Source organism: Hydra vulgaris, chromosome 10, assembly GCF_038396675.1.
Source record: "Hydra vulgaris chromosome 10, alternate assembly HydraT2T_AEP".
NCBI lineage: Eukaryota > Metazoa > Cnidaria > Hydrozoa > Anthoathecata > Hydridae > Hydra > Hydra vulgaris.
In genome coordinates, this window is record NC_088929.1 from 31,580,003 (window position 1) to 31,607,188 (window position 27,186).

A 27,186-nucleotide genomic window follows, 5' to 3' on the forward strand; every position below is an offset into this window, starting at 1 on the left:
ACAGCCTAGTATTTATAACTTTTATTGAATTTTCACATTAGGGCCCAAGATTTTTTTGAGACTCAAATTAATCAAAGTAAAGTTATTATCAAAATATCTTTGTTTGGGTAAATAATTTCAGCTTCATTGGTTGTAAATTTCATTGGCTTTAAGTTATAGATGTTGTATGTGGTACTTAGGTTAACTTCTGTATTTAATTTCTCCATCTAGAAAATAATTTTCTGATTGATGGTGGATTACATGTCTAAAATATTGTCTAGTATACTATTGTGATCAAACAAAAAAAGCTTTTCCCATTCCATTTGGTATTTTCTGCTTCATAAATATTTTTCAATTTATAAATATGCAAATTTTTTCCTCTTAAAAAATTTGCATAGGGCAGCAAAATTATTTTTTCTTATAAATAGCAATTGTTTGATATCATAGCTGCATTAATTTTATTTTTTCCTCAATTCTTACTTAAATACCTTGAATTGGTTTCAGAAGCACAACAAAGCTTTTCATTAATAAAACTCAGATATTATGTATTAACTATCAAAATATTGTGAAAATATCTTGAAGCCTATGTTTGATCAACATGTTTGATTAAATTAAGTTTTTTACAAGAGTTATCTCATAAAGTAAATTTAAAAAAGTAAAAGTTAATAATAAAAATTAATGTTATTTGTTAATACATGCTAATGATTTATGGTGATTTATGCTAAGAATTTTTTAAATTTATGTTAATGGTAAATTTTATCAGCAATATCAGTAATAATAAAGTAATTTTTTTAGTATTTGTTAATATAAGAAAAGGATTTTTTACAGTAATTAGTCCTAAAGATTATTGCCAAAGTCATAAATCTAAAAGCCATGAGTCTAAAGGTTAATGCATTTCTTCTTAAAACCAATATTAATGTAAAACTTAAAACTAATTTTAAATCACAATTAACTTAACAAATCAATAGTGATGAAAAAAACAATAGTGAGTAAAAAAAAAAGAGTATCTATATCACTGAAATTTTTTTTAAATTTATTTAAGCTTGTATACCAAAAATGCTCAAAATCTAAAATGGCATGTCAAAAAATAATTTGAGATTTTCAAAACAAAAAAAAACTTTTTTCAGACAAAAAGGAAAAAACAAAAAAAAACTACCCCCTCTACCCAACCCCTCAGTTAATGTTGTGCCACTCCATTGCATGTTCTACCCAGCTAGTTGATGTATGTACTGAAGTCCCCATAGCTACTTACTTCAGTATCAGATCATAAGTGTGACATCTAATGCTGAAAATGTGTATATATATATATATATATATATATATATATATATATATATATATATATATATATATATATACATATATATATATATATATATATATATATATATATATATATATATATATATATATATACATATATATATATATATATATATATATATATATATATATATATATATATATATATGCATGTATTTATATGCATATATACTGTGTATGGTTCGTCTTAGTGCAGCATTGCTATATATGAGTTAGTACACATTTTATTTTTGTTTAGTGCATCATTTATTTGGAGTGGAGTTCCTATTGCAAATAAAGCTTATCAAGTTGTAAATGTACTGAACACTATTTATAGATATTCCTTAGAAATACCTCAAGATAGTTTTACTGATGCTGAAGATGGTAACACTCGGAATCTTCAACTACAGTGGTTATTTGCTAATAATCAACAAGTTCCTAATTCTTATTGGATTGGCTTGAGGAGATCTTCAAACAAAGATGAGTTAATTTTTTATGTTGATAGAAGTGTTTGGCAAAACAAATATTATTACTTTAATTTAAAAGCAGTTGATAAAGATGGAAACTCTGCTGCCATATTATATAATTTTACATTTTTATTGCCCCCTCAAGATCCAATTTATAAAAGGTTTCTAATTTTGGAATCAAATTCATCGAATATATTTCAGAGTTCAAGTATTGAAATTTTGTTTTACATTCAAGAAAAAAAGATTTATCCATATTCTCAATTAAACCAACAAGGAATACCGAACTTTGATCAAATCATTACTGATAGTTTAAACATTACTAAAAATAATGGGTTAACAACTATCTACTTAACATGGAGTTCATCCATGTTTCTTTTAAATTGGTGCAATTTGAAATCAATAATAGACTTTAGATCAAAAACAATTAAAGAATATAATCTAACATACATTCAATACTTTAATTTAGAATTTTATGTAAAGCAATCTACAGAATCATTTTACGGAGCATGTAGCTATCTTTCTATTGATCCACCAGTAGTTTCAAATTATGTTCTTAATCCTTTTAAAGTTGATTTTGGAGTTTATTTTTCTATTGCTGTTCCTTCAGATTTGTTTTTCTCCCCAGAAACTGGAAAACTCATGAGCTTATTACTTTACCTTCGCACAAGTAATGGCGAAAAACTGCCTTCCTCTTATTGGATAGAATTAAATGGAAATAATATATCCAGTAAGATAACTTTAGATGGATTCATATCCTACAATCAAGCTCTGCAACAATCTAGTTACATTTTTCAGCTGGTTGCAAGCTCACCATTATTGGAAGAAAGTTATCGGGTTTTAAATATAAGCATAAATTCATTTCCAATAATACAGCAAAATTTTATTGTTTCTTTCAAAGGTTTTGTGGCCTTTTCAATTTCGTACTTAAATTTTATTACTAGGTTTATTTCCATAATGTCTGATTATTTATCTATTAGTTCATCGATTATTATATTTGATGTGAACACACTTTATGGTCAGATTGTTGTAAAATGGTCTTTGTTTGATCTTACACTAAAAAATTGTAACTTTGATAAAGTGTCACTATTAAAATCAAAACTTTTTGATAATAATGGGTTACCAAATAATGATTTAAAAAATGTTATTAACATGACAATCAACTATATAGTTACAAATATTACTTTTTCAGCACAATTAGCATGTCTTAATGATCAAAATGGTCCAGTGCGTAATGAAGCATACTTAAATATATCAATTAAGGATGGATTATATCGTTTTATCTTGCCATTACCAAGTACAACTTTTATTGATGCAAAAGATGGAGACATGAGTAAGTTGGTTTTACAACTTTTGCTACCAAATGGTGAAAATGTTCCTTTAAGTAATTGGGTTCAATTGCTGCGATCAAATAATAAAGACCAATTGATTGGTTTTTTAAGTTTAGAAATATACAGCAAGAAAAGTTGGAGTTTTCTTCTTAAAGCTACTGATAGTGATGGTAATTATGCCACCAAGTCTTACAATTTTTTTATTGATACACAACCATTATCACTGTATTATCAAATATCTTTGACACTTCAGACATCAGTAGCTGAAGTTGTTTCACTGAATGATGTGGAGCTTGCATTTTACATTCAAGAAAAAAAGATTTTACCATATTCTCTACTTCAAAACCAAGGAATATTTGATGTGAATACATTAATTGTATTAGATTTAAATGTTGAAAGAAATTTTAACTTTATTACTGCAAGGCTTTTATGGAGCTCTAGCATTTTCTCTTTCTCTTGTGATGTAAGTAAAATTATTCGATTCAGATCAAAAGAATTTGATTATTTTAAAACTGCGTATAATGGTTTTTATTCACCAGAGTTTACTGTTATGAGCAACCTTGAAAGTTTTATTGGAGATTGCAGTTATTTATCTGCAAGTCCTCCTTTAGTTAGTAACCTGGCTTTTATCAAAGTTGATGTTACTTTTGGTTCATTATTTTCAATAAATATACCAAATGATATCTTCACTCCGCCAGCTGATGGAAGTAGCATGAAATTGAATATTCATTTAAAAGGAAAAGATGAAGATGATTTGCCTGTTTTATACTGGATAAGTTTGAGTAATAACACTTTATCTAATAGTAAAGTTCTTGTTGGATATGCCTCAAATGATGTGGCTGCAATGCAAACTGTTTATACATTTCGCTTAGTAGCGTATACACCATTGTTAATAAATGCTAGTAGATTATTTACTGTAAATATAATAAATTATTATCAAGTAAAAGAAAATTTTGTGGTTACAATGTGGTTGACATCAGATAATGTTATTGTTTTCTCAACATTTATCAAAATTTTTCTGACGACCATCTCAAATAACTTAATGTATCCCATTGACTCTTTTGTAATTTTAAAGCCAACTTTTTTATTAAATAGTATTGTCATAAGGTGGACTCTTAAAGAATATGCAGCATCTGAATGTAATTTCAATGAATTAAATCGAATAACTAATAAACTTGTTTACAATAATGGACAAGCAACTGTAGAGTTTTTTAATTCTTTAAGCAAGGTGATGCTTACTTTAACTTCTATAAGTATAGAAAAATTGGGTGTTTGCGCTATTGACAATAGTCATCCTGTTCCTGATGAACCTTTGTTGAACATAAATGTGTCTAGTAAGACATACAGATTCACTTTGTTGTTAAAGCGAACAACTTTTGTTGATTCTAAAGATGGTGATATGAGTAATCTCAAGATAGACTTGCTGTTAGAGAATGGGGAACCTGTTTCACTAAGCAACTGGGTTCAAATTTCTAGACTTAATGGAAATGATAGTCTTATTGGTTATATACCCTTGAATGTGTATAACAAATTAATTTGGAAATTTATCTTAAAAGCAACAAACAGTGATGGAAACTTTGCGACTAAGCTTTATATATTTAACTTAGAATCTTCTCCCAAACAAGCTACATACAAAATGCTTCTAACACTTCGTTCAAACTACCAAAACTTTGTAAATAGTAATGATGTTTTGATTCTATTTTATATACAAGATTTTAAATTGATGAATTACTCTCAAAGCAACCTTCAAGGAATTAGCAATGTTTATTCAGTTATTACAGAAGATTTCAAAGTTTCTCGTAATAATGGTGAAATTTTAATAACTCTGCTATGGAGTTTAACAGATTTTGTAACAATTAATTGTGAATTAGATAAAATTGTACAACTGAGACGCAAAAACAATGGAAAATTTTATACAACATATTCTAACATGTTTTTCCCTGAGTTTAATCTAATAAAAAATACTGAAAGTTTTTTTGATGCATGCAGCTATTTATCAGCTGACCCCCCAATATTTGGAGCACAACAGTTCCAAAAAGTTGACGTAGATTCTGGTAGTCTATTTTCTGTAAGCATTCCAAGTGATCTTTTTAGACCTCCTTTGAGCGGAAGTTCAATGATACTTACTTTAGAACTTCGAAATCAAAATGGTGAGCCTGTATCATTACCTTGGATTACGTTAAATGGCAATATATTTAAATATGGCTTGAGAATTGAAGGGTATGTGCCTTTTGATATTGCATCTAAACAATCAAGTTTTATATTCCAACTTGCAGCAATAACGCCGCTACTTGAAGAAATTGTTAATTTTTTTACTGTTATTATTTCAGATAATAAAATATTACAACTAAACTATATTGTTACTTTTTCTTCTCAGTCATATATTATTGGAAACTATATATTTTTTTCAAATCTTATATCAAGATTATCAAGTTATTTATCGGTTAGAATATCCTCAGTTATTGTTATAAAATTTGTAGCCACGACATCTTCAACTGATATTCAGTGGACTCTATTACCATTGACTGGCTCCATTTGTGATGATGTTTTAATTCAAGCAATTACTTCAAAAATCAAGAATGATGGAGCATTAAATCCTTCTTTGATATCTGTATTAAATAATATGAATTTTGTAAATACAAGTATAACATACAGTTTAGGATTTGCATGCATCAATGATAATGTATCACCTATACCTGATTCAAATACAGAAGACATAATCATTCAAAATAATGTGTATCGCTTCAGACTCACTTTACCATTAACAACGTTTGTTGATAAAAATGATGGGAATATGAACATGTTAAAGATTGATTTCTTAATGGAAAGCAAAATACCAGTGCCAATTGACAACTGGGTTCAACTACAAAAATCATTTAACAGCTATGAGTTTATTGGTTATGTAAACATTTTAATATCTAGCACTTATACTTGGACATATTTTATTAAAGCAACTGATAAAGCTGGAAATGCTGCATTCAAAAAATTCAATTTTATCATGGTTGAAAAACAAATGCAAGCAAATTATAGAAAAAATTTAACAATACGTTCATTTTCACCAACTTTATACGAGAAGACAGATGTTGGAATTCTTTTTTACATTCAGGAACAAAAGCTGTTTACCTATTCCTTACAACAAAACCAAGGTGTAACAGATTTAAACACATTAATAACAGAACAACTGCAAGTAACAAGGAATGATATGTTACTTGTGATTCATTTAGTTTGGACTTCAGCTATTTTTATTTCAAGTAGTTGTGATATTCCTAAGGTTATAAAATTCAGGTCAAAGACAAATTTCAACTTTGAAAAGTTATATTTTGACTTATTCTTACCTGAAATGACTTATTTAGGTGAAACAGAGGAATTTTTAAATGCTTGCAACTTTTTAACTAGCCAACCACCCATGATAGGCCCCTCAACTATTTCAGATATCACAATAAAATATGGTGAATTTTTCTCTATTATACTTCCAAATGATTTGTTTACTTCCCCTTCTGTTGGATCAAGTTTGTCTATTTATTTACGTGACAAAAATGGAAATGCTTTACCTGATTTTTATTGGATATCAATCAGCAGTAACAAAGTTATTAATCTAAGATTAGAAGGCTATATATCAACTGTTATAGCTGCCCAACAAACAAATTATCTGTTCAGGCTTGTAGCAGTAACATCACTACAAATTGAAGCATATCGTTTAATTAACATCAATGTTATAGGATACAAGACAGTTTCACAAAACGTAGTTTTTACCTTTATCACATTGTCAACAATAGGTTCTTATTCAACATTTATAAATCAGTTTATAATAGCAATATCAAAATATCTGTCATATTCTTCATCTTCTATACTTATTATCAGTTATGACACCAGTTTATTACAAACAAAAATTCAATGGACGATGTTTCAGTTTACAGGCACAAATTGTGAAAGTTCTTTAGCTTCATCAGTATCCCAAAAACTACTTTATGAAAATAGTAAACATATCAATCCAGATTTGTTTAGCGTTTTAGCTAACATAAATTTTATTCTGAATTCTGCTGATATCTTTATATCAGATGTATGCACTATTGATCGCAATGGACCTATTCCAGATAAGTTGTCACAAGAATACACAATTAATATCAATGTTTACCGCTTTTCCTTTATTCTAGCCAGTACAACTTTTGTAGATGTTAAAGATGGCGACATGACAAAACTGGATGTTGAGCTCACTACAGAAAGTGGAAATACTGTTTCTGTTGACAGTTGGATAGAGTTTGTTAAATTAGGAAGTAGCTTTTGTTTAAATGGTTTTATTAGCAGCATCAGCTATACTAAAGCGCAATGGGTTTTTTTGTTAAAAGCAACGGACAGTGACAAAAATGTTGGGATTAAAAAGTATATCTTTAATGTTCAATTCCCACGTCTAGGCCCGAACTATATGAGAAGTTTAACAGTGCGTTCTATTTCTTCAGCTATGCTAAGTCTAAAAGACGTTTCAGTTTTGTTCTATATTCAAGAAAAAAAGTTGATTCCCTACTCGATAGGACAAAACCAGGGCTTTGCAAAGGTTGACTCTTTGATTACAGATAGTCTCCTTGTTACAAGGACAAATGGTTTTATCACTGTAAATTTGGTGTGGACATCAAATATTTTTGTATCTGATCAATGTTCTTTAGAAAAAATCATAGGCCTTAGATCTAAAACCAATGGAGCATACAGCTCTATGTATAGTCAGATGTTTCAACCTGAGTTTATGTACATAGAGGAAAAAGAATCGTTCCTTGGACCATGTATGGATTTGTCTATTGACCCACCTATAATCGGCCCAGCTCAATTAAATCCTATAGGAGTAAGGTTTGGTGAATTCTTCTCCATTAATCTTCCAAAGAATTTATTTACTTTCTCTTCAACTAAAACAAGTTTTAATGTATATTTAGCTGATGAAAATGGTAAGGCCCTACCAGATATTTACTGGATACAGTTAAGTACCAATATTATGTCTTTTCATCTAAGAATAGAGGGCTATATATCAAATATGATAGCTATTCAAAAAATTAATTATAAATTTAGGATAGTTGCTGTAACCCAATTAAAAATAGAAGCATATCGCATAATAAATATAAACATCCAAGGATATAGGCCAATTAATAAAAATTTTTATGTAACTGTAAACACATTTACTGCTGTAAATATTGTACCAGCCTTTGTAAACCAATTTGTGCTAACAATAGCAAACTATTTATCTTACTCTGCATCTTCCATACTTATAATCAGCTACGACACAAGCTCATTGCAAACAAAAATTCAATGGACTATGGTTCAGTTCACAAGCGCGAGTTGTGACAGTTCCTTGGCTTCGTCAATATCACAGAGATTTCTTGATGCAAACGGTAAAGTCAATCCAGACTTGGTTAGTGTTTTAGCAAACATAAACTTCTACCTCAACTCAGTTGATGTCAACTTATCGGACAATTGCGCTATTGATCGCAACGCACCTGTTCCAGATCAGCCGTCACAAGAATATACAATTAATATCAATGTTTACCGCTTTTCGTTTAACCTACCTGTTACAACTTTTGTAGATGCGAAAGACGGTGACATGACGAAACTGGCTGTTGAGCTCACTACAGAAAGTGGACTTTCTGTTTCTGTTGACAGTTGGATAGAGTTTGTTCAATCGGGAAGTAGCTTTCGTTTAAATGGCTTTGTTAGCAGCATCAGCTATACTAAAGCGCAATGGGTTTTTTTGTTGAAAGCAACGGACAGTGACAAAAATGTTGGGATCAAAAAGTTTATCTTTAATGTTAAATTGCCACCTCTAGGCCCGAACTATATGAGAAGTTTAACAGTGCGTTCTATTTCTTCAGCTATGCTAAGTCTGAGAGACGTTTCAGTTTTGTTCTATATTCAAGAAAAAAAGTTGGTTCCCTACTCGATAGGACAAAACCAGGGCTTTGTGAAGGTAGACTCTTTGATTACAGACAGTCTCCTTGTTACAAGGACAAATGGTTTTATCACCGTAAAGTTGGTGTGGAGTTCGAATATTTTTGTATCTGATCAATGTTCTTTGGAGAAAATCATAAGCGTTAGATCTAAAACCACTGGAGCGTACAGCTCTATGTATAGTCAGATGTTTCAACCTGAGTTTATGTACGTAGAGGAAAAAGAATCGTTCCTTGGACCATGTATGGATTTGTCTATTGATCCGCCTATAATTGGCCCAGCTACTTTGAACCCGATTAGTGTAAAGTTCGGTGAATTTTTTTCCATCACTCTTCCGAGTAATTTGTTTTCTTCCCCTTCGGTTGCAACACGTTTGTCAGTTTATTTGCGTGACGAAAACGGAAATGCTTTGCCGGATTTTTATTGGATAGCGTTGAGCAATAACAACTTAGCTATCGGTCTGAGAATAGAAGCCTATGCATCCAATATGATCGCTCTTCAAAGAACTAGTTACTTGCTGAGGCTTGTTGCTGTGACGTCATTACAAATTGAAGCATACCGTTTGATTAACGTTAACATTGTAGGATACAAGCCTATTCAACAAAAGTTTGTTATCACGTTCACGACATCGTCATCAATAACTTCTTTCACTGTATTTGTTAATCAATTTATTTTGGCAATATCAAAGTACCTGTCATATTCTGCATCTTCCATACTTATAATCAGCTACGACACAAGCTCATTGCAAACAAAAATTCAATGGACTATGGTTCAGTTCACAAGCGCGAGTTGTGACAGTTCCTTGGCTTCGTCAATATCACAGAGATTTCTTGATGCAAACGGTAAAGTCAATCCAGACTTGGTTAGTGTTTTAGCAAACATAAACTTCTACCTCAACTCAGTTGATGTCAACTTATCAGACAATTGCGCTATTGATCGCAACGCACCTGTTCCAGATCAGCCGTCACAAGAATATACAATTAATATCAATGTTTACCGCTTTTCGTTTAACCTACCTGTTACAACTTTTGTAGATGCGAAAGACGGTGACATGACGAAACTGGCTGTTGAGCTCACTACAGAAAGTGGACTTTCTGTTTCTGTTGACAGTTGGATAGAGTTTGTTCAATCGGGAAGTAGCTTTCGTTTAAATGGCTTTGTTAGCAGCATCAGCTATACTAAAGCGCAATGGGTTTTTTTGTTGAAAGCAACGGACAGTGACAAAAATGTTGGGATCAAAAAGTTTATCTTTAATGTTAAATTGCCACCTCTAGGCCCGAACTATATGAGAAGTTTAACAGTGCGATCGTTTTCTCCTTTGTTTATAGATATGAAAGATGTATCGCTTTTGTTTTATATATATGAGAAAAAGTTACTTCCATATTTTATATCACAATCTCAAGGCATTTTTTCTGTTGATTCGTTTATAACTGACAGCTTTTCTGTTATAAGGACTACTAGTTATATAAATATTATTTTGGCATGGAGTTCGGTTATATTTGTGTCTGATGAATGTTCTATGCAAAAAATTTTAAGTTTTCGATCTAAAACTTTAACATCATTTAGTTCAATTTATAGTCAAATGTTTCAGCCTGAATTCATATATTTGGATGAAAAGGAGGTTTTTCTTAATTCATGTAGTAATTTTTCTATTAGCCCTCCTGATCCAAAAAATCCACCGAATATATCAGCCCAGTTTTGCCAGGAACTTTACTTTGAAATTAATGAAAACACTTTTTTTGATAGAATCTATGGTAACACAAAAAGTTTATATTTAGAACTATTTACCTTTAATTATGAACCTTTACCTTTTAATGAATGGGTTGCTTTAGATTCAAATAAGCAAAGTATAAGAGGATATCCTCGATTAGGAACGCAAAATGTTGTTCAGTATGTTTATTATTATAAATTAAAAGCTACTAATAAGCTAGGGGGTTATGCATTTATTGATTTAACAATTACATTATCTAAAAATCCTTCATTGAGCTTTGTTTATGTTGCTAGTTTTTTAAGTTTAACAAATTATAAGATTCTTGTTGATGAAGAGTTACTATTAATATCAAAACTTCAGAGTTTTTTTCAAATGAAAGTTATTAATGATGTTGCATTTTCCTCTATCAACAGTAGTATGAGACTCTTTAAATGGGGCTTTTGTGATTCTCCCAAGGTTTGTTTCTGTTCAACAGTTAAAAGTTATCGCAGCCTAATTTTACCGCAAAAACGTTTTGCTGATGTTTTATCACCAGAATTTACTCTTATGACCACAAGTGATGAACTCTATGGAATCTGTTCATCTTACAGTAAACCTGTCGAGAATTTTTTTCAAATTTCAGAAATGATTGTTGTTGGAGACTTCTATACTTATTATTTACCCGAGGATAGTTTTTTTGATAAAGAAGAAGGTTTTACAAGAAACTTGACTGTGAGTTTGCGTTCAGACTATTCCAATTTATCATGGATTTATTTTGATCAAGTAAATTTGCAAGTTTGTGCATTAGTTGATATGCAATTTTATCAAAATTTAAAAGACTCTTTTTTTAAAAGCAATATGTTTCAATACATAATATATGTTCAAAATACATGTGGTGATTCAGTATCAAAATTGGTCACTACAACTATCTCTTATCAAAGCTATTTTTCATTAATTGATTTTAGTATGTTAGTTTCCCAAAGTAAACTTTACATTATGTCCAACTGCTATGCGATGTCAGTTCTTATTTCAAAAATAACTTCCTTTAGTGGTAATTCTCAGAATTCTGTTTTCATAGTTAGTATAAACCAAATAAATTCAACGGTAACAAAAATTTCTTGGAACTATAGAAATATAACATGCATCAATGCTTACAAAATAAAAAATATCTTAACAACCACTACTGGATATATGAATTTTGTAAGTTTTATGGCTCCTGATTATAGCGTGAGCTCTGTTTCTGTTACTCAATCTGCAGATTGCTTAATAAGCCCAAGTCCAATAATAGATTATTTATGGATTTTGTGGTTGATAATAGCAATTGCTTTACTATTTTTATTGATATGGCTACTCTGGGTATGTCTGCCTTTATGTTGCCCAGCCTTTTGTGCAACTTGTTGTGGTGGTGCTTTTGCAAATTGTTGTATTCCTTGTTGTACTTGTTGCAAAACAAAAAATAAAGAATTTGAAACTTATTCTACTCTATATGCAGATGATCCATATAATAGAGAAGGAGGTTTTTCCTTTTTATTGTTTTTGTTGCTATTTATATTATTATTTTTATTGTTAATTTTATTATTATTGTTATCATTATCATCATTATCATCATCATCATCATCATTATCATCACCACCACCACCATCATCATCATCATCATCATCATCATCTATTAATATTTTATTATTGTTATCATTTGTTGTTATTATCAGTATTAATATTATTATTGTTATTGTTGTTTTAACTAATAAAAGACTTTAATATATTGTAGAATATATCAGTTTTTTGAGAATTATTATGTACACTATAAATATCTTTAAACTTCTTTTTTATTATTTTCAAGATGTCATAGTTGTTCCCCAAAATGAAGTAAGTCGCAGGAAAAGTCAAGGTAATTACTTTTTTATATATATAAAAAAAATGTTGCTTACTTAAATATTTTCCTAATGTTCCTAATTTTCTATTTAGGTGTAGTTATGCCTAAAGAAAATGATCTTTTTGATGGTAACATTTGTTTATTTACTAATACAATATTTATTTGTTATATAATTATTTATTTGTTATAAAAATTATTTGTTATATTAATTAGTTAGTTAGTATTCATTACTAGGCTACCAAATTCATTAAAAAATTTTTAATCTAATTGAATTTACAGAGTTAAGTATTAAATAATTCCTAATAAAATTTTGGGTTTTATTTGACACACTCTATTTGATTTCTTAGTTAGCAGAGATTTTTAGCTTGCCAATTGTCTGCATACACCAATCTTTCAATTTCAGTCTAAAAATCTTCGATCAGGTGCAATTCGGGCTCGTTAGCAGGGTTTATGTCTCTCGGCACATATTCAATATGTGTTTTTTAGGTAATCTTCTACTTTGTTTGAATAGTGTGTGGAGGTTAGATCAAGTCAGAATAAAATTTCATTGTTTTTATAAACCCTGTTTTTATAAACCCTTCTTTAATTTAACCAGGCATTTTGAAATGTACACATTCTTGTCTACTGCTTGACCAGAAGGAACAATGTAATGCTTTGTGACCCCTTTCTCTGACAAGGCTATCCAAACAAATTATTTTGGCTCATACTTGCTTTTTCTTTTGAGCTTGACCTCATTAGGAGTTATGTCGGGATCAGAAGTATAATATCAATAACCTGTTGCCAGAAAGCTCTGTGTTGCACAAAGGAAGAAATGATTCATCATCAATTATCACATATATTTTTCCAAAAAAGTGCATTACTATGAATGTAATACAATCAAGACAATAATGTGATGTAATGATGTGATGTTCTGTTGAAAAGACAAATCTATTCATCACACATTGTAAAGCTTGGCCTTGATGGTGGTGGTGGTTTCTTGAAAGTAAGTTTGGGCATTCAAGAGGCAGAGCAGAGCATGGAGGCAGGGTCACCACCAAGCAAGAAAACTTAAGCCACACTAACTGCCAGGGACAGTGGAGTCAAGAAGTAGCTGCTAGTTGCAATTGCTGAGGATGTGCCTGAAAATTATAGTAATATTCAAAAGATCCTCAATCTTCTTGGAATCGAGAAAATTGACCTCCTTCTCTCAACAGATTTGAAGTTAGCCAACATTGTTTGCAGCCTTCAGTCACATGTCAGCTTTCACCTTTGCACATGGTGTGATGCTTCTCTTAATAATTTCGCCCAATGTGGCACTTCTCGAACAATTGGCTCTTTGAGACAATGCTTTGAGGATTTCAATGCAAGTGGTCAGGATTTGAAGAAAGCTAAGCTATTCTTTTTTTTTTTGTTTTGTTACTTCACCTCCCCAAGGCCGATAAGGCCACTACAAATGAGGAGGCTACTTGTGGTTATAACCCTCTCTCAACTTTATAATTCCGAAACAAGAACCTTGACGAACAAGATCGCTGTGCGGAGAAACAAGTTGAGCGTGGTATTACCAGAGACGTGGTGGGAATCGTACTCAGAACCTCTCGCTTATAAAGCGAGCGCTTTACCACGACACCATTACCGCAATGTTACCGCAAAAATGTTGTCAACTTGCCACTTCTAAATGTACCAGACAGCACACTTGTCTTGGACATCATTCCACCAATGGAACTCCACTTACTTCTGGGTGTTGTAAACCATCTTTACAACATTCTAAGGGAGTCTTGGCCAAAAGTCTCAGCTTGGCTAAAGGATCTACATATCAAACCACAGCCTTTACATGGTGGGCAGTTTGCTGGCAATGAATGCAGGAAAATGCTGAAGAATGTGGATTTTCTTCAGAGAATGGCAGAACAAGATTGCGCATTGACATCTTTAATATAATTGACACATTGCGAAAATTTGACAAATTGGAACCTGACTATGTAGAAAGAATTGATGAATTTTACACTGCGTACTTGTCTCTGACAAGAGGAAGCATCACTCCAAAGGTTCATGCAGTATTTTTCCATGTGAAAGAGTTTATTGAAAAACAAAGGGAACCACTAGGAAAATACAGTGAGCAGTCGTTAGAGGCTTTGCACCACAATTTCAAATTATACTGGAGTAGATATAAAAGGCCAATTGATCACCCTGAGTATGGGAAGTGGCTGCAAACTTGTCTGTTTGACTACAACTGCAAAAGCTTGTAAGGAAGAGAAAAGTATGAATACTAGAAAATAGTGCACATTTTCTAAAATAATACATAATAATATATAATAATACTTCAGTGAGAAAAACTGCTTTTTTCACTCTTGGATAACTTTGAGTTGAGTAAAAGGTGTTATACTCAACCATTGCTTAAGGATCATTGATGAAACTATCAAAGATGCAATTTTCCATTGTAGTTTCTTCTGATTTTGCAGATTATTTTATAGCAACTATTGAATATCTTTTGTTTTAGAAAAAAAAAGTATTTAAAAACTTGATTTGTTATATAATCTTTTGCAATTTTTTGTTAAACCTTTTGTGTTTTTCATGCCAATCTAGAATAAAGAATATTTATAATACTGTAAAAATGCCAAAAAATATTGAATGCTGTCATTTTCAATTTTTTAAGAATAAGCAAAATTTTATACGCACTTTTCTTCTGCGGACGGTAATAGATGATTTTAGTTTTTATAGTTTTGAGATCAGGAAAGTGTCAAAGTTGCTCCCACCAAAGGGTTTTTCTGGAGCTTGCCAGAGTAATTTTTTTCTTCTGCGAATGGGTGTGAGTTGGATTTAATATTTTTTTCTTTTCTGATATATAAAATAAGTGGTCTGCGCCAATTGTAAAAGTCTTTACTAAACTTTCTGCCAAACAATGCAGAAAGCATTTTGAGAGGTTCTGGTATGGCATTCAAACTTGATTTTTCCACATTCAAACTTGGTTGAATGTTATGAACTTTATTTTTTCAATTGAACTACAGAAAACTTTCATGTTTATCTATACCTGCTTTACATTTACACTATTTATTTGTGTATTATTGTTTTGTGAGAGTAATAGCATATTGACTAGAGTTGTCATTTTAGCTGTTTGAGTATAATATACAAGAAAACTATTTAATGATTTTGAGAACTTTATAAAATCTTTTACCGCCAATGATTTTGTTATTATAAATAATAATTTGGACAATGAGTAGCTTTGTTTTTCAGGTAAAAATATAACTAATTTATTTGAACTAGTTTTTTTTAAAGAATTAATAGCTAAACACCTAATAGCTAAATTACATAGATAAATTATTAAATAAAATAAAATATTAAATAACATAGCTAAATTTCCTTTTTCAGCAAAAATTTTAAATTTTAAAAATTTTTTGTCTAACTGTATGAAAGCTGTAATATCTTTTTTAAAAAGTGTCCTAATGTGCCCCCCTCTTGTTTGTAGAGACTTTCTGTTTGAGCCATCAAAACCAGCTTTGTATATTAGAGTTACTCTTTTATACTTCTTGGCATTTACAATATCACTATTTGCCTACAAATGCCTTGTTGTAGTGGTATCCATCTTGAAGTGGAACACTAGCAGTATAACTATACTGATAGCGTTGCAATTTATTTGCTTTTTTTTTTTTCATCATTTAGTAAGATGTCTGTGTCAAATTACAATCCAAACAAAGTGCCAAAGCTTCATTAGTGGACAAAAGATGAAGATATAGTTTAAAAGATTAAAGATATCCATTAACAATTTTTATGATATTTTGGCTTTTTTAGACCCACCATTTTTTCCAAATTTGTCTGTAGTTGCAAATCATAGTTGTCTGCCTGAGTATGGCATTTCAGCAACTTTTCTATACTTAGATCTCTAAGAAAAGAAAAGTACTTAAGTAAGCCTACTAAGAGGACTGCTAACTATTTTTGGAGTAGCAGATGCTAAGTAGGGAAGACTGGGGAGACTTCAGACACAGGGAGAGAATGGACACTTCAAAATATCCTACCCTGTTAACATTAGGACAATCTTGTCTGTAAAATTTTCAACTCCAAGTGAATCATTTAGATCCTAGTTATGAACTCTGCAAGAGTTGATGCAATTTTTTTTAGAACAAGCAGTTACCTGCGGAAGTTTGGGGGTGTAAGTATTTGTAATTTATAAATAAGTTTGTAACAATTTCTTTGATTTATTCAATTTACCACTTATGGGGAGATTTCAGACATTTTGGACATTGTCCAAAGTCTCCTCTGATGCTTTTGTAATGATTGCTAAATAACAATACCTAATGGACAATTATTGAAGTTTTGTAAATTTCTAATTGCACAATCATTAACAATTCCAACAGCATAATTCCTTTGTAGATTAATTCCGCATGAAAAAATTCTTGAATGAATGTATATAAAAGCCTTAGCGCTAAACTGAAGAGTAGTAGTTGCTTGAGTAAACAAAAAATTATAACAAAAAGTTATCACACCCTGGTCAAACTGTTAGCCTTTATGATATCTCACAAATTTTTCTCCAAGCTTGGGATAGAGCTGTTACTCCTAAAAATATAAAATCACGATTTAGATTTGGCATTTGACAAAACTATATTTACAGATGAAAATTACTTATCATCTTACGTAACAGATCGACCAGAAACTGCTTGATTTGGATGAATAAAAGTTGGAAAAATTTATAAATGAAAAATAAACTATTATTATTGAAATTGAATATTTATTTATTTTATGTCCGTAATATCCCTTTACATGCCCAAAGTCTATGCAGGGTAATTTCAGGCGCTTGACTAACATTTTTGAAATAGTTTTTAAACATTGAAAATCAAGAAATATAAAGAAAGTCAAAATGTTAAAAGATACCTTAATCTCCCCGCGCTCCCATTGCATCATCATTGTATTATACAATCATTGTATTGCAGTTTGACAAAAAAATTTTGTTACTTTGAAAAAATGCTAAAGTTATTTAATAAGTCCAATTAGAGTAAAAAATTCTCCGAAGTCTCCCCGGGCTCCCCTACATACAAAAAAATAATCTTGATAACTTAAAAGTTCTTAACCACCTAAAATATTGTTCATTGTGACAAATTAAAACAAAAAAATTTTATTGAAGGTGCTTTGATAAACAATTCTTATGTTTTGATAAACTTTTGTTTTTACGTGACTCAATATGTTGCATACATAGAATAGTAATTTTCAAAAAATGAATAAAAATAATTTCAACATTTAACACACCATGGCCCACTGTGTGGTAAAGATTACTGCTAAACAAGTTGTTTATTTGATTGTCTTGAAATATGTTACTGCTTTTTTTGCATGATTCAGACATTGTTAAAAAATGTCTTAAAATGTCCCTTTTTTCTATTTTTTCTTATTTTTCTATTTTTTCTTATTTTTTTTCTTATTTTTGTTTGATTTTAATTTATTAAATATGATTTTTTTACAATGAATTCTAAAAAAGTAATTTTTATTTAAAAGTTGTAAACCTCTGGTATCATTGATTGAGCAATCTTGCTAATATATATATATATATATATATATATATATATATATATATATATATATATATATATATATATATATATATATATATATATATATATGTGTATATACATATATATACATATATATATATCTATATATATATGTTTTATATACTATATAAAATTTTTGTTGAGAACTTAAAAAACTTTTGTTTAGATGTCATGTCACGACCTTGGGATGATCCAGATGGACCAAAAAGTAATTTTGTTTATAAACAATTTAACTATAATAAAGTAAAATGTATAATATATAAATAGATTTATTCAAATTTCCTCAACAACAAATTATTTGTTGATATATTGTTGTTGTTATATAAATGAATTTCGTACTTTCTAAGTGCTATAATTTAAATCAATGTTTTAAATGGTTCAGTTATTCTATACACAGTTCAAAATTGGTGGAAATGATCAAGGGTAAAAGTGCTATTGCATTTCACTTAAGATTATTTTTGGGTTAACAAAAACAAACGTTTACAAAGTAAAAATCTAAATTGTGAAAATAGGTATTACTCAGAATATCAGCCAAATAAATGTCAACTTCAATTCAATTTTAAATACTTAAAAGTGACAGACACTGTCAAGCATACAAAAATGGAGAAAACCTTTAGTTACTGATAGTCAAAAGACCAAATAAAATTATGTTAGCAAATTGGATACAAAACAATTTCAGCATAAAATTTTTATTTTTATTTTTTGATGAAAAGATGTTTGGCATTAACAACCCATGCAACTAAAATAAAGATTTTACGAGTTCTTTGAATCTTGCAGAAGTAGATAATTAATTTTCCAGTTGTAATTGACAAAAAAAAACTAGTTTCTCTTGAATTTTTCATAATGAAATATCCATAGTGGACTTACTTTGGACATAGTGAACTTACTTTGGACATAGTGGAATTAGTTTGGACATAGTGGACTACTTTGTTGTATCAGACTACTTTGTTTGGTATTACTTTGCTTGGTATGAATTTGTTTACTAAACAAACTGTTTGTTTCATGTGAATGCTAAACAAACTGTTGTTTCCTATGAATGCTAAACAAACTGTTTGTTTGGTATGAATACTAAACAAACTGTTTGTTTGGTATGAATACTAAACAAACTGTTTGTTTGGTATGAATACTAAACAAACTGTTTGTTTGGTATGAATACTAAACAAACTGTTTGTTTCGTATGAATGCTAAACAAACTGGTGTGAAGTATGATTAAAAAACATTAAATACCAAAAAGATTGCAGTGAAACAAGTTAGATAAGAAAAAGTGTTTAGAATTTGCATTTATAATTTTTAATTTTAATTTTTTTAATTTGCGTTTAAAATTTTTAATTTAACAATTTTTATAATATTTAATGAATATGAAAAAAGAACAAAAAAGAAAGGATTTTCTTAAATTGAGTAATACCACAAATATTTGGGACAGTTAAAAAGTTTCATCAAAATATAAAAATGTGACATTCTTTTGAGACATTAGATTTAAAAGAAAATCTTAATATCAAAAAAAAAAAGATAAAACGAAGAAGGTATTTATTAAGGGCACACCAAGCACTTGTTCACACTCACTTAAACTTTACTCTTATTAGTAATAAATAAGCAAAAAAATATTTCAGTTTCTATTTTTACTGGCATTTATTAAATTTTATTTTACTGTTCATTTATTAGAGACTCATCTAAGTTTCAAAAATTCAAATTATAGAAAAAAATATTTCACAGGAAGTTAGGAATAATTATAATTAACTTTTTTTTTTGTTTTTTATGTTTTTCTTTGAAATAGAAAGCTAGAAGAGTTTTTCTAAAAACAGAAAGCTTGAAATTAGAAGAAAATAAAAAATTAGAATTAATTTCTGAATGCATGCATGAAAATAAGTTGCTTTTAAAAAATTATAAAAACAATTAATTTTCTTAAAATACTGTAGTCAATTTAATTTTGTTACTGTAACTTTCTGCTTTCAAAATAATAAACACAAATTAAGAAAATAATTAAAACATCTTTTAAAATATATTTAGTTTAAATTTTTTTTAAGGTTTAGACATTTTTACTGATCGTTTTACAGGAGAAATTAAAATTTTGAGGTTATATAATTATGTGTTTTGCTAATTTATTACTGCTAATTATTGCTAATTTATTACTGCTCTTAGGTTATATTTTCACCTCTGTTAAATTTAATGGAGTTAAAAGTTTCATTTAAGCTTTATTAATTTATAGATTTAAAGTTAATTTAATTAACTTTATTAGTTAAAATTATATTTAACAGTAGATAGAACCAGAGGTCTGAAATTAAAAAAATTCCAAATTGATATACATATAGTTTAAGTTAAATAAATATCACATAAATAATGTAAAAAAATATAAAAACATAAATTTTTTTTTTTCTGACTAGATTATAAATTTTTTGATTTTTGTTTAAAATTAAACAAAAATATTCCAAATTAAATTGTATATTGAAAAAGTGAAATCGATTTTTTTTTTAATGAATTCACTTTCAACCACTGTTTAAGTCGAAAGTTCACAGAAAACAAAGAGAATTAAAGAGAATACATGCAGTTGTCAGGAGACCTTGTAAAAGTCGTCAGGAGTCATGTCAACAACAACAACAAGTCAGGTTAACAGAAGTCAAGTCAGGAGAACATGATGAACTGAAAAAACTAGAGTACATAATTGTTTCATCAGCAATTAGAGTCACAAGGTAAGATTATCAAGAAGATCATTAATATAGATTAAGAAACATTACAGGACCAAGGATAGAATTTTGTGGTACCCCAGAATTTACTGGAAATGAAGGAGAATGTTATCTATCAAGGACAACTTCAACATTGCAATTAGATAGGAATGGTTCAACAATTTAAAAACTTTTCCATATATATCATTTGGAAAATTTTATGGAAAAGACTGGCATGACTTTTCCATTTATGGAAAAGGTTGGCATGCCAAACTTTATGGAAAGCCTTTGATATGCTGAGAGCAATAGTCCTTGCCTCACCGCTTCCAGAATAGAAATTTTTTAATATAACGGTTAACAAGTGAATGGTCAAGCAGTGAAGAGAATCAAAATCTTTATTGAGTGTTATGTTGTTAGACTCAAGATGAGATATTAGAAGTTTGTTAATTACAGATTCAAAGATTTAATTAAACTTAAGAGCTAATAATAGTAAGTAGATTAGCAATAGTTGTTACTTGTTAATATTAATTGTTAGTAGACTGGGCAATAGTTGTTACTTGCTAATAATAATAGTAAGTAGATATAATAATAGTAAGTAATAATAATAGTAAGTAGACAATAGTTATTACTTGCTGATAATAATTGTGAGGAGACCCCTGGCTGAAGTTGGTTTAAAATCACACAAACCAGCTAAAAAACCAAGGCTAACTCCAGCAATGATAAATCCAGCAAGAGATTGCAATGGGCAAAAAATCATAAGTATATGGCTATTGGAGATTGGGGACGTGTAAGTTTATCAATTTTGATTAAAATATTGTTAAAAAAGTGTTTAAATTTTGACATAAACTTAATTACAACCATACTATGATGATTTTTTCAGGTGCATTTTTCAGACAAATCAACTTTTGAGATCTTGTTAGACAAAGCCACCTTCGTCCGAAGAAGACCAAACAAAAAATATCATCCAGATTGCATTGTACAAACTATTAAACATCCAACTAAAGTTATGGTGTGGTCAGTTATCAGTGGTAAAGGCACAGGAAGGCTATATATTGTCAATGGGATGATGAACTAAATATAATATCAAGAGGTTATGGAAAGCCAACTTATCCCCCAAATACAAGAATGGTATCCAAATAACAATACATTTACGTTTATGCATTATAGTGCTCCATGCCATAAAGCTAAAAGGATCAAAAACTTTCTTAAAACAAAAAATATCCCTGTTTTAGATTGGTCAGGGAACTCTCCTGACTTGAATCCGATTGAGAATTTGTGGAACATTCTCAATAAGGAAATCTCTTCCGAGGTTTTAATAAACAAAAGGGATTTGATTGAAAAATTACTCTATCATTGGCACCACAACGAAAAAATTAAGACAGCAGCAATAAACTGTATTGAAAGTATGACAGACCGAATAGCTAAAGTCATTTCGTTGAAAGGAGGAATGAAAAAATATTAATTTTTTTTAATGACTTTCCATCAAAAGGAGTAATTGTTTGTTAAAATTGTATATAATGATTTTGAAATATTATTTTATTATTAAGGAAACATGTTTTATCAATAAAATATAACTAATATTGCAATTGTACTTTTTTTATACTTTTTACAAACCCTTGAAGTTAAAAATACACAAAAATTGTATGTGATCATAATATTGTGGCCAGGGACTGTAAGTCTATCAGTCTCTAATCTATGGAACTGATCTTATTACCTCTTCCAAGGATAAGGCAGAACTATTTGCAATGAACTTTTCTTCTAATTTAATTCTTGAATTTTATGGCCATACTCTTCCAGCCATTCCAGTTAAACAGGTTAGCCCATCGTTAGACATTTAAGTAGCTCCAGCTTCCATTGCTAAAGTATCTCAATTGAACTCTTCTTCGGCTTGTGGTCCAAACAAAATTCCTGTCATAGTCTTACAAAATTGTTCTCCTGAACTCTCTTCAATCCTATTATATCCCCAAACTATTTAATAATTGCTTGAATGAATCTTGTTTTTCTGCCTGCTAGAAAATGGCATCAAATAGTTCCAATTTGTAAAAACTCTCAAGAACATTCTGACCCCTCCAACTATTGTCTGATCAGTTTTTTCTCTATTATTAGCAAGGTCTTTGAGTCTTTGATCAGCAAATTTCTCATATCCTGTCTTGAGTCAAATAACTTATGGTTAGACAATCAATACGGTTTTCGATCCTCTTGCTCTATGGCTGACTTGCTAGCTGCTGTGACTGAAAGATTTTATCACGTATTAGATATAGGCAGTGAGGCTAGGGCTATTGCTCTGGACATTTCTAAAACTTTCAACAAAGTTTGGCATGCTGGTCTTCTCCATAAGCTTGCTTCATATGGTGTATCTGGGTTAGTTTTTAAGATTATCAAATTGTTTCTTTCTAGCTGCTTCATTATTCACCTTCGAAGACCAACACTCTTTTTTATTTACACATCTAAAGCGGCTCTATTTGCTGATAACTCAAATTTATACTCCTGTCTTGATAAATTGTCTTCTTTTTTCAATCGCTTAGAACAGGCAGCTGATCTTGAATCTGATCTTGCTTCTGTAACAGATTGAGACTTGCAGTGGCTTGTGAATTTTAACTCCAACAAAACTCAGTTATTTACTGCAAACATCTATTGCAATACTGTCAATATTTCTATATTAATGAATGGCAACCTTTTCACTGAGTCTTCTTCTTTACGTCTTCTTGGATTATTGTTTACTACCGACATTTCATGGAAACCATATATACAATCGATTGCTAAATTAACATCTGCTAAGTTTGCTTCTCTTTATTGTGCTCACTATTTTCTCTTTCTTGATTCTTTACCTCTACAAATTGCTGCACATAAGTCGTCACTGCTATTGTATTGTGTTGTGAGTTTTTTTCCTGCACTTCAACGCTTTGGAACCCCCTCCCATCTTTATATTTTCCTTGCTCATACAACCTACAAATTGCATACAAATATCATGTTGCACATGAGTTGTGTCACTGCTATTGTGTTGCGAGCTTATTGTTAAGATTTTAGAGTTTTTAACAAGAACAAAGTAACTATACTGTTTATCATTTAAGGTGCCAAGTCATGTATCTAGTAGTATTATGTTTGATTCAAGTTAATTTTAGTGCTTTTCAGTTTTGATTATTATTAATTATAATCAAATTGATTAAATCTTTTGTCAATATTTTTACCATTACCCAAACTTGAACCTAGTTCAAGTTTAATGGTAATGGTAAAAATATTGACAAAAGATTTAATCAATTTGATTACGATTAATAATAGAAGAAGCATTAGGAATAAAAATAAGGAAGAAAATCAGCTCTTTCTTACTTTTCTTTAGGTGGTCTAGATCATTCTTTACTACATAAAGTTAACATTCACTCATAAAACTCATAAAAACGAACATTCACTACATAAAGTTAACTTTCACTACATAAAGTTAACATTCACTACATAAAGTTAACATTCACTACATAAAGTTAACATTCACTACATAAAGTTAACATTCACTAAATAAAGACTAACATTCATTAGATAGACAGATTCACAAAATTTTGTTTATAAAATAGCCTAAATTTTGTTATACACTACTAGAAAAAATTGTATTCAGAAAATTGTATTCAGAAAACTGTTATTTGGGAGATTAATGACTGTTTTATTTGGAGATTTTTTTGATTCATGAGCTCAGGGCAAATAAAAGATATTAAAGAATTAAAAAATTAAAATTTTAAACTTTCATTGAATTTTTCATAATGTTAAAAAGTTTTATTTGAAGTATTTCCTAATATTTTTCAAAATTTTGAAACCTTACAAAAATAAATTACATGCATAAGAAATCAATGTTGTTTACTTTTAATCCTTGTTCAGATATATCTGTATTTATTCTGAATGATTAACTTTAATCAAATATTTTAGTTATTTTTGAAGATATTGATGAAAACAACTTCTTTTTTTAATGTTATTCCAACCGTCTCTCAACTCTATAGACACAGAAACGCAATTCTAAATAAACAAGGCCTCTGTGCAGTGAAACTGTGCACTGTACTACCAGTGATGGGGTTTCCTTTTAACTCTCCCTTTAAAGCTTTTGTTTGTTAGGTTTGTTTATAAGCACTCTACAGCAACATCTGTGCAACCCTCTACCACAATCAACTAAATAGTTTTTTTTATTTTGTTTTATATTACCTTTGTAGGAGACAACAATCCACGAGTTTCAAATAAAGAAAATTATCCAGACCCTGACAAAGTATGTAGCAATTTATTTTTAATAATTTGTTTATTAAACCTTTTTTATTTCGTCTCGATAATTTTGTTTGTTCACTAAAACCTTTGTTTAAATGTCTTTACTGTTTAAATATTAGTGATTAAAAGTTATGTAAGTTTCTATTTATTAGCAGTATTATACTTTATAGTATTTAAATATTGATTTCATTCATCTCGACTTCTCTTAAACATAGCTCTGTATCAGGCTGCCAGTAAGTTTTTAGGGTATAATAAAAAAATATTTTTCGATGTTTTTAATTTTTTATTGTTTCTAATAGCTTGACAAACCGTTTGATCCATCAGATATAAGACGACGCCCATCTAATGTCAATGGGTTTGATCTAACAGATGATAATCCTTTTTCCTCAAATACTACTGGGTTACCCAATAACCCTGGATCATTTAGTAATCCAAGGAGGAAGCTTCCAGTTAATCCAGAGCTTAGAGATTTCAACCCAAGGACGAACATTGATGAGTATAATACTATAAACAGAACGAAACGTGAGTTTAATGCTGCAAATAGTAATAATATTAATGAGAGACAAAGCAAAGATAGAAGTAATAGTATATACAGACGAAATGAAAATACTAACAATCCAAACTACATACAAAATACGCGAGTAGATTACCTTGAAAATAAAAATGTAAGTAACAACTACAGGCAAAATACTCAAATAAATAATGAATGGTATAATAGAAAATTAGCGAGTGATGATATGTTAGAAAGACACAAAGACGTCTTAACAAAAAGTAATGAACATGTAAAGCATCGAATAGCAACAATTCGTGCTCCAATGTTGTTGCCTGTTCCATTCAGTTCAAGGCGTAGAACATATCGTTCTTCATCCAGAGATCGTCGGGTATCGCATTTTGAAAGTGATAGTGATCTTTCTAAAATAAATTATCAAAATAATAAGCATTTTGAAACTACCGTAATAGATAAGGACCCTTATGTGTACGCTGATGCGATAATGGAAATTCCTATAGATGCGAAAATAAAACGTAGAAGTCATTCAAGAAGACGGCGTACAAAGAGTGACACGGATCTAAATATCAGAAAAGAGCATCGTAGTATAGTTGGAAGCTCTGACGAATTTGAACAAATTGTTGATCAAGTTCGTCAAAAGCTTAATAAGCGATTTAGGGGTAGTGAACCGGAGGTAATTTTCATTATGCTTACAATTTCTTTTCATAGTATTTATGATGAAAAAATAAGTTGTTAGTTATTATTTTTTAAATTTTTTTTACAGTTAATTTTGAGTCGGCGTAAGCATAAGCACCATCGACAACGCGCATCGTCACTTAGCCCACCACGAAGAGCATTAAATTCATCAAGGGATCGAATAAGAAAAGCAGATTTTACAGAATCGTATCCAGTAAACGTCACAAACAATGATCGAACAATCCAATTTATTAATGAGCAACATGATATTAAACAGGGTAAATATCGTTATCGTTTATCTGATAAAAAAAGACGCCGAGTTGACTCTTATGATCGTATTTTTGACTTGAAAAATCGAGACAGAAAGTCTGAAAGAAGGCATAGAAATAGAAGAGACATGGATTTTGAATATATGAGTTGCGATAATGAATCGGAACTTTAAAATTTTTTTAGATTTTGTATTAATAAATCGAAACTTTAAATATTTTTTTTTTATGATTATGAATTAAAACTTTGAATGTTTTTTACAAAAATTATTTAAATATTTTTAGCTATTTTTACCAGAATTTTTATTACAAAATAGCAAATGTTATTGTGTATATAGTTTGAAATATATTATTTTAAAAAACATTTAGTTATATTGAAGATTATATATTCTATTTGTTTAACTCTAACATAGTAATATTAAAATTGGATACTTGCAATAAAATACTTCTACTATAGAAAAGCGCATAAAAACTGTACTATTTTTTCTTAACACAGATTCAAAAAAAAAATTAAAGAAAAACTCTATAAAAAATCGAATCTTTAGTGGGCATGTATAAATTTATAAACAACGTATAATTTTTAACATCCTTCAAAAAGAAAAAAATAGTGACTCCGAAAGAGGGTTATTGCTATTAAAATGAAAAAATAAAAAAAAGTCATTCATGACTAAACACTTTTTTTGAGTCGTCGAGTCAAACAACAAAATATACTAAAATTTAAAGTTTGATGTTTTCGATGAAAATATTTTATTTATTTCAGT

General features: G+C 29.6%; 1 protein-coding gene across 2 annotated transcripts in view; it reads left to right on the forward strand.

The window, feature by feature from the left end:
- Positions 1 to 26,692, forward strand: part of LOC101235176 (uncharacterized) — a 30,674-nt gene extending 3,982 nt beyond the window's left edge. For both annotated transcript variants that reach the window (XM_065807784.1, XM_065807785.1), the window contains exons 2-8: positions 1,541 to 12,210; positions 12,535 to 12,582; positions 12,660 to 12,695; positions 18,244 to 18,285; positions 24,928 to 24,980; positions 25,276 to 26,157; positions 26,248 to 26,692. In XM_065807784.1, the coding sequence (XP_065663856.1) occupies positions 1,541 to 12,210; positions 12,535 to 12,582; positions 12,660 to 12,695; positions 18,244 to 18,285; positions 24,928 to 24,980; positions 25,276 to 26,157; positions 26,248 to 26,601 (12,085 nt within the window). In that variant the 3' untranslated portion in view covers positions 26,602 to 26,692. The remainder of the gene's footprint in view (positions 1 to 1,540; positions 12,211 to 12,534; positions 12,583 to 12,659; positions 12,696 to 18,243; positions 18,286 to 24,927; positions 24,981 to 25,275; positions 26,158 to 26,247) is intronic.
- Positions 26,693 to 27,186: the final 494 nt, after the last annotated feature.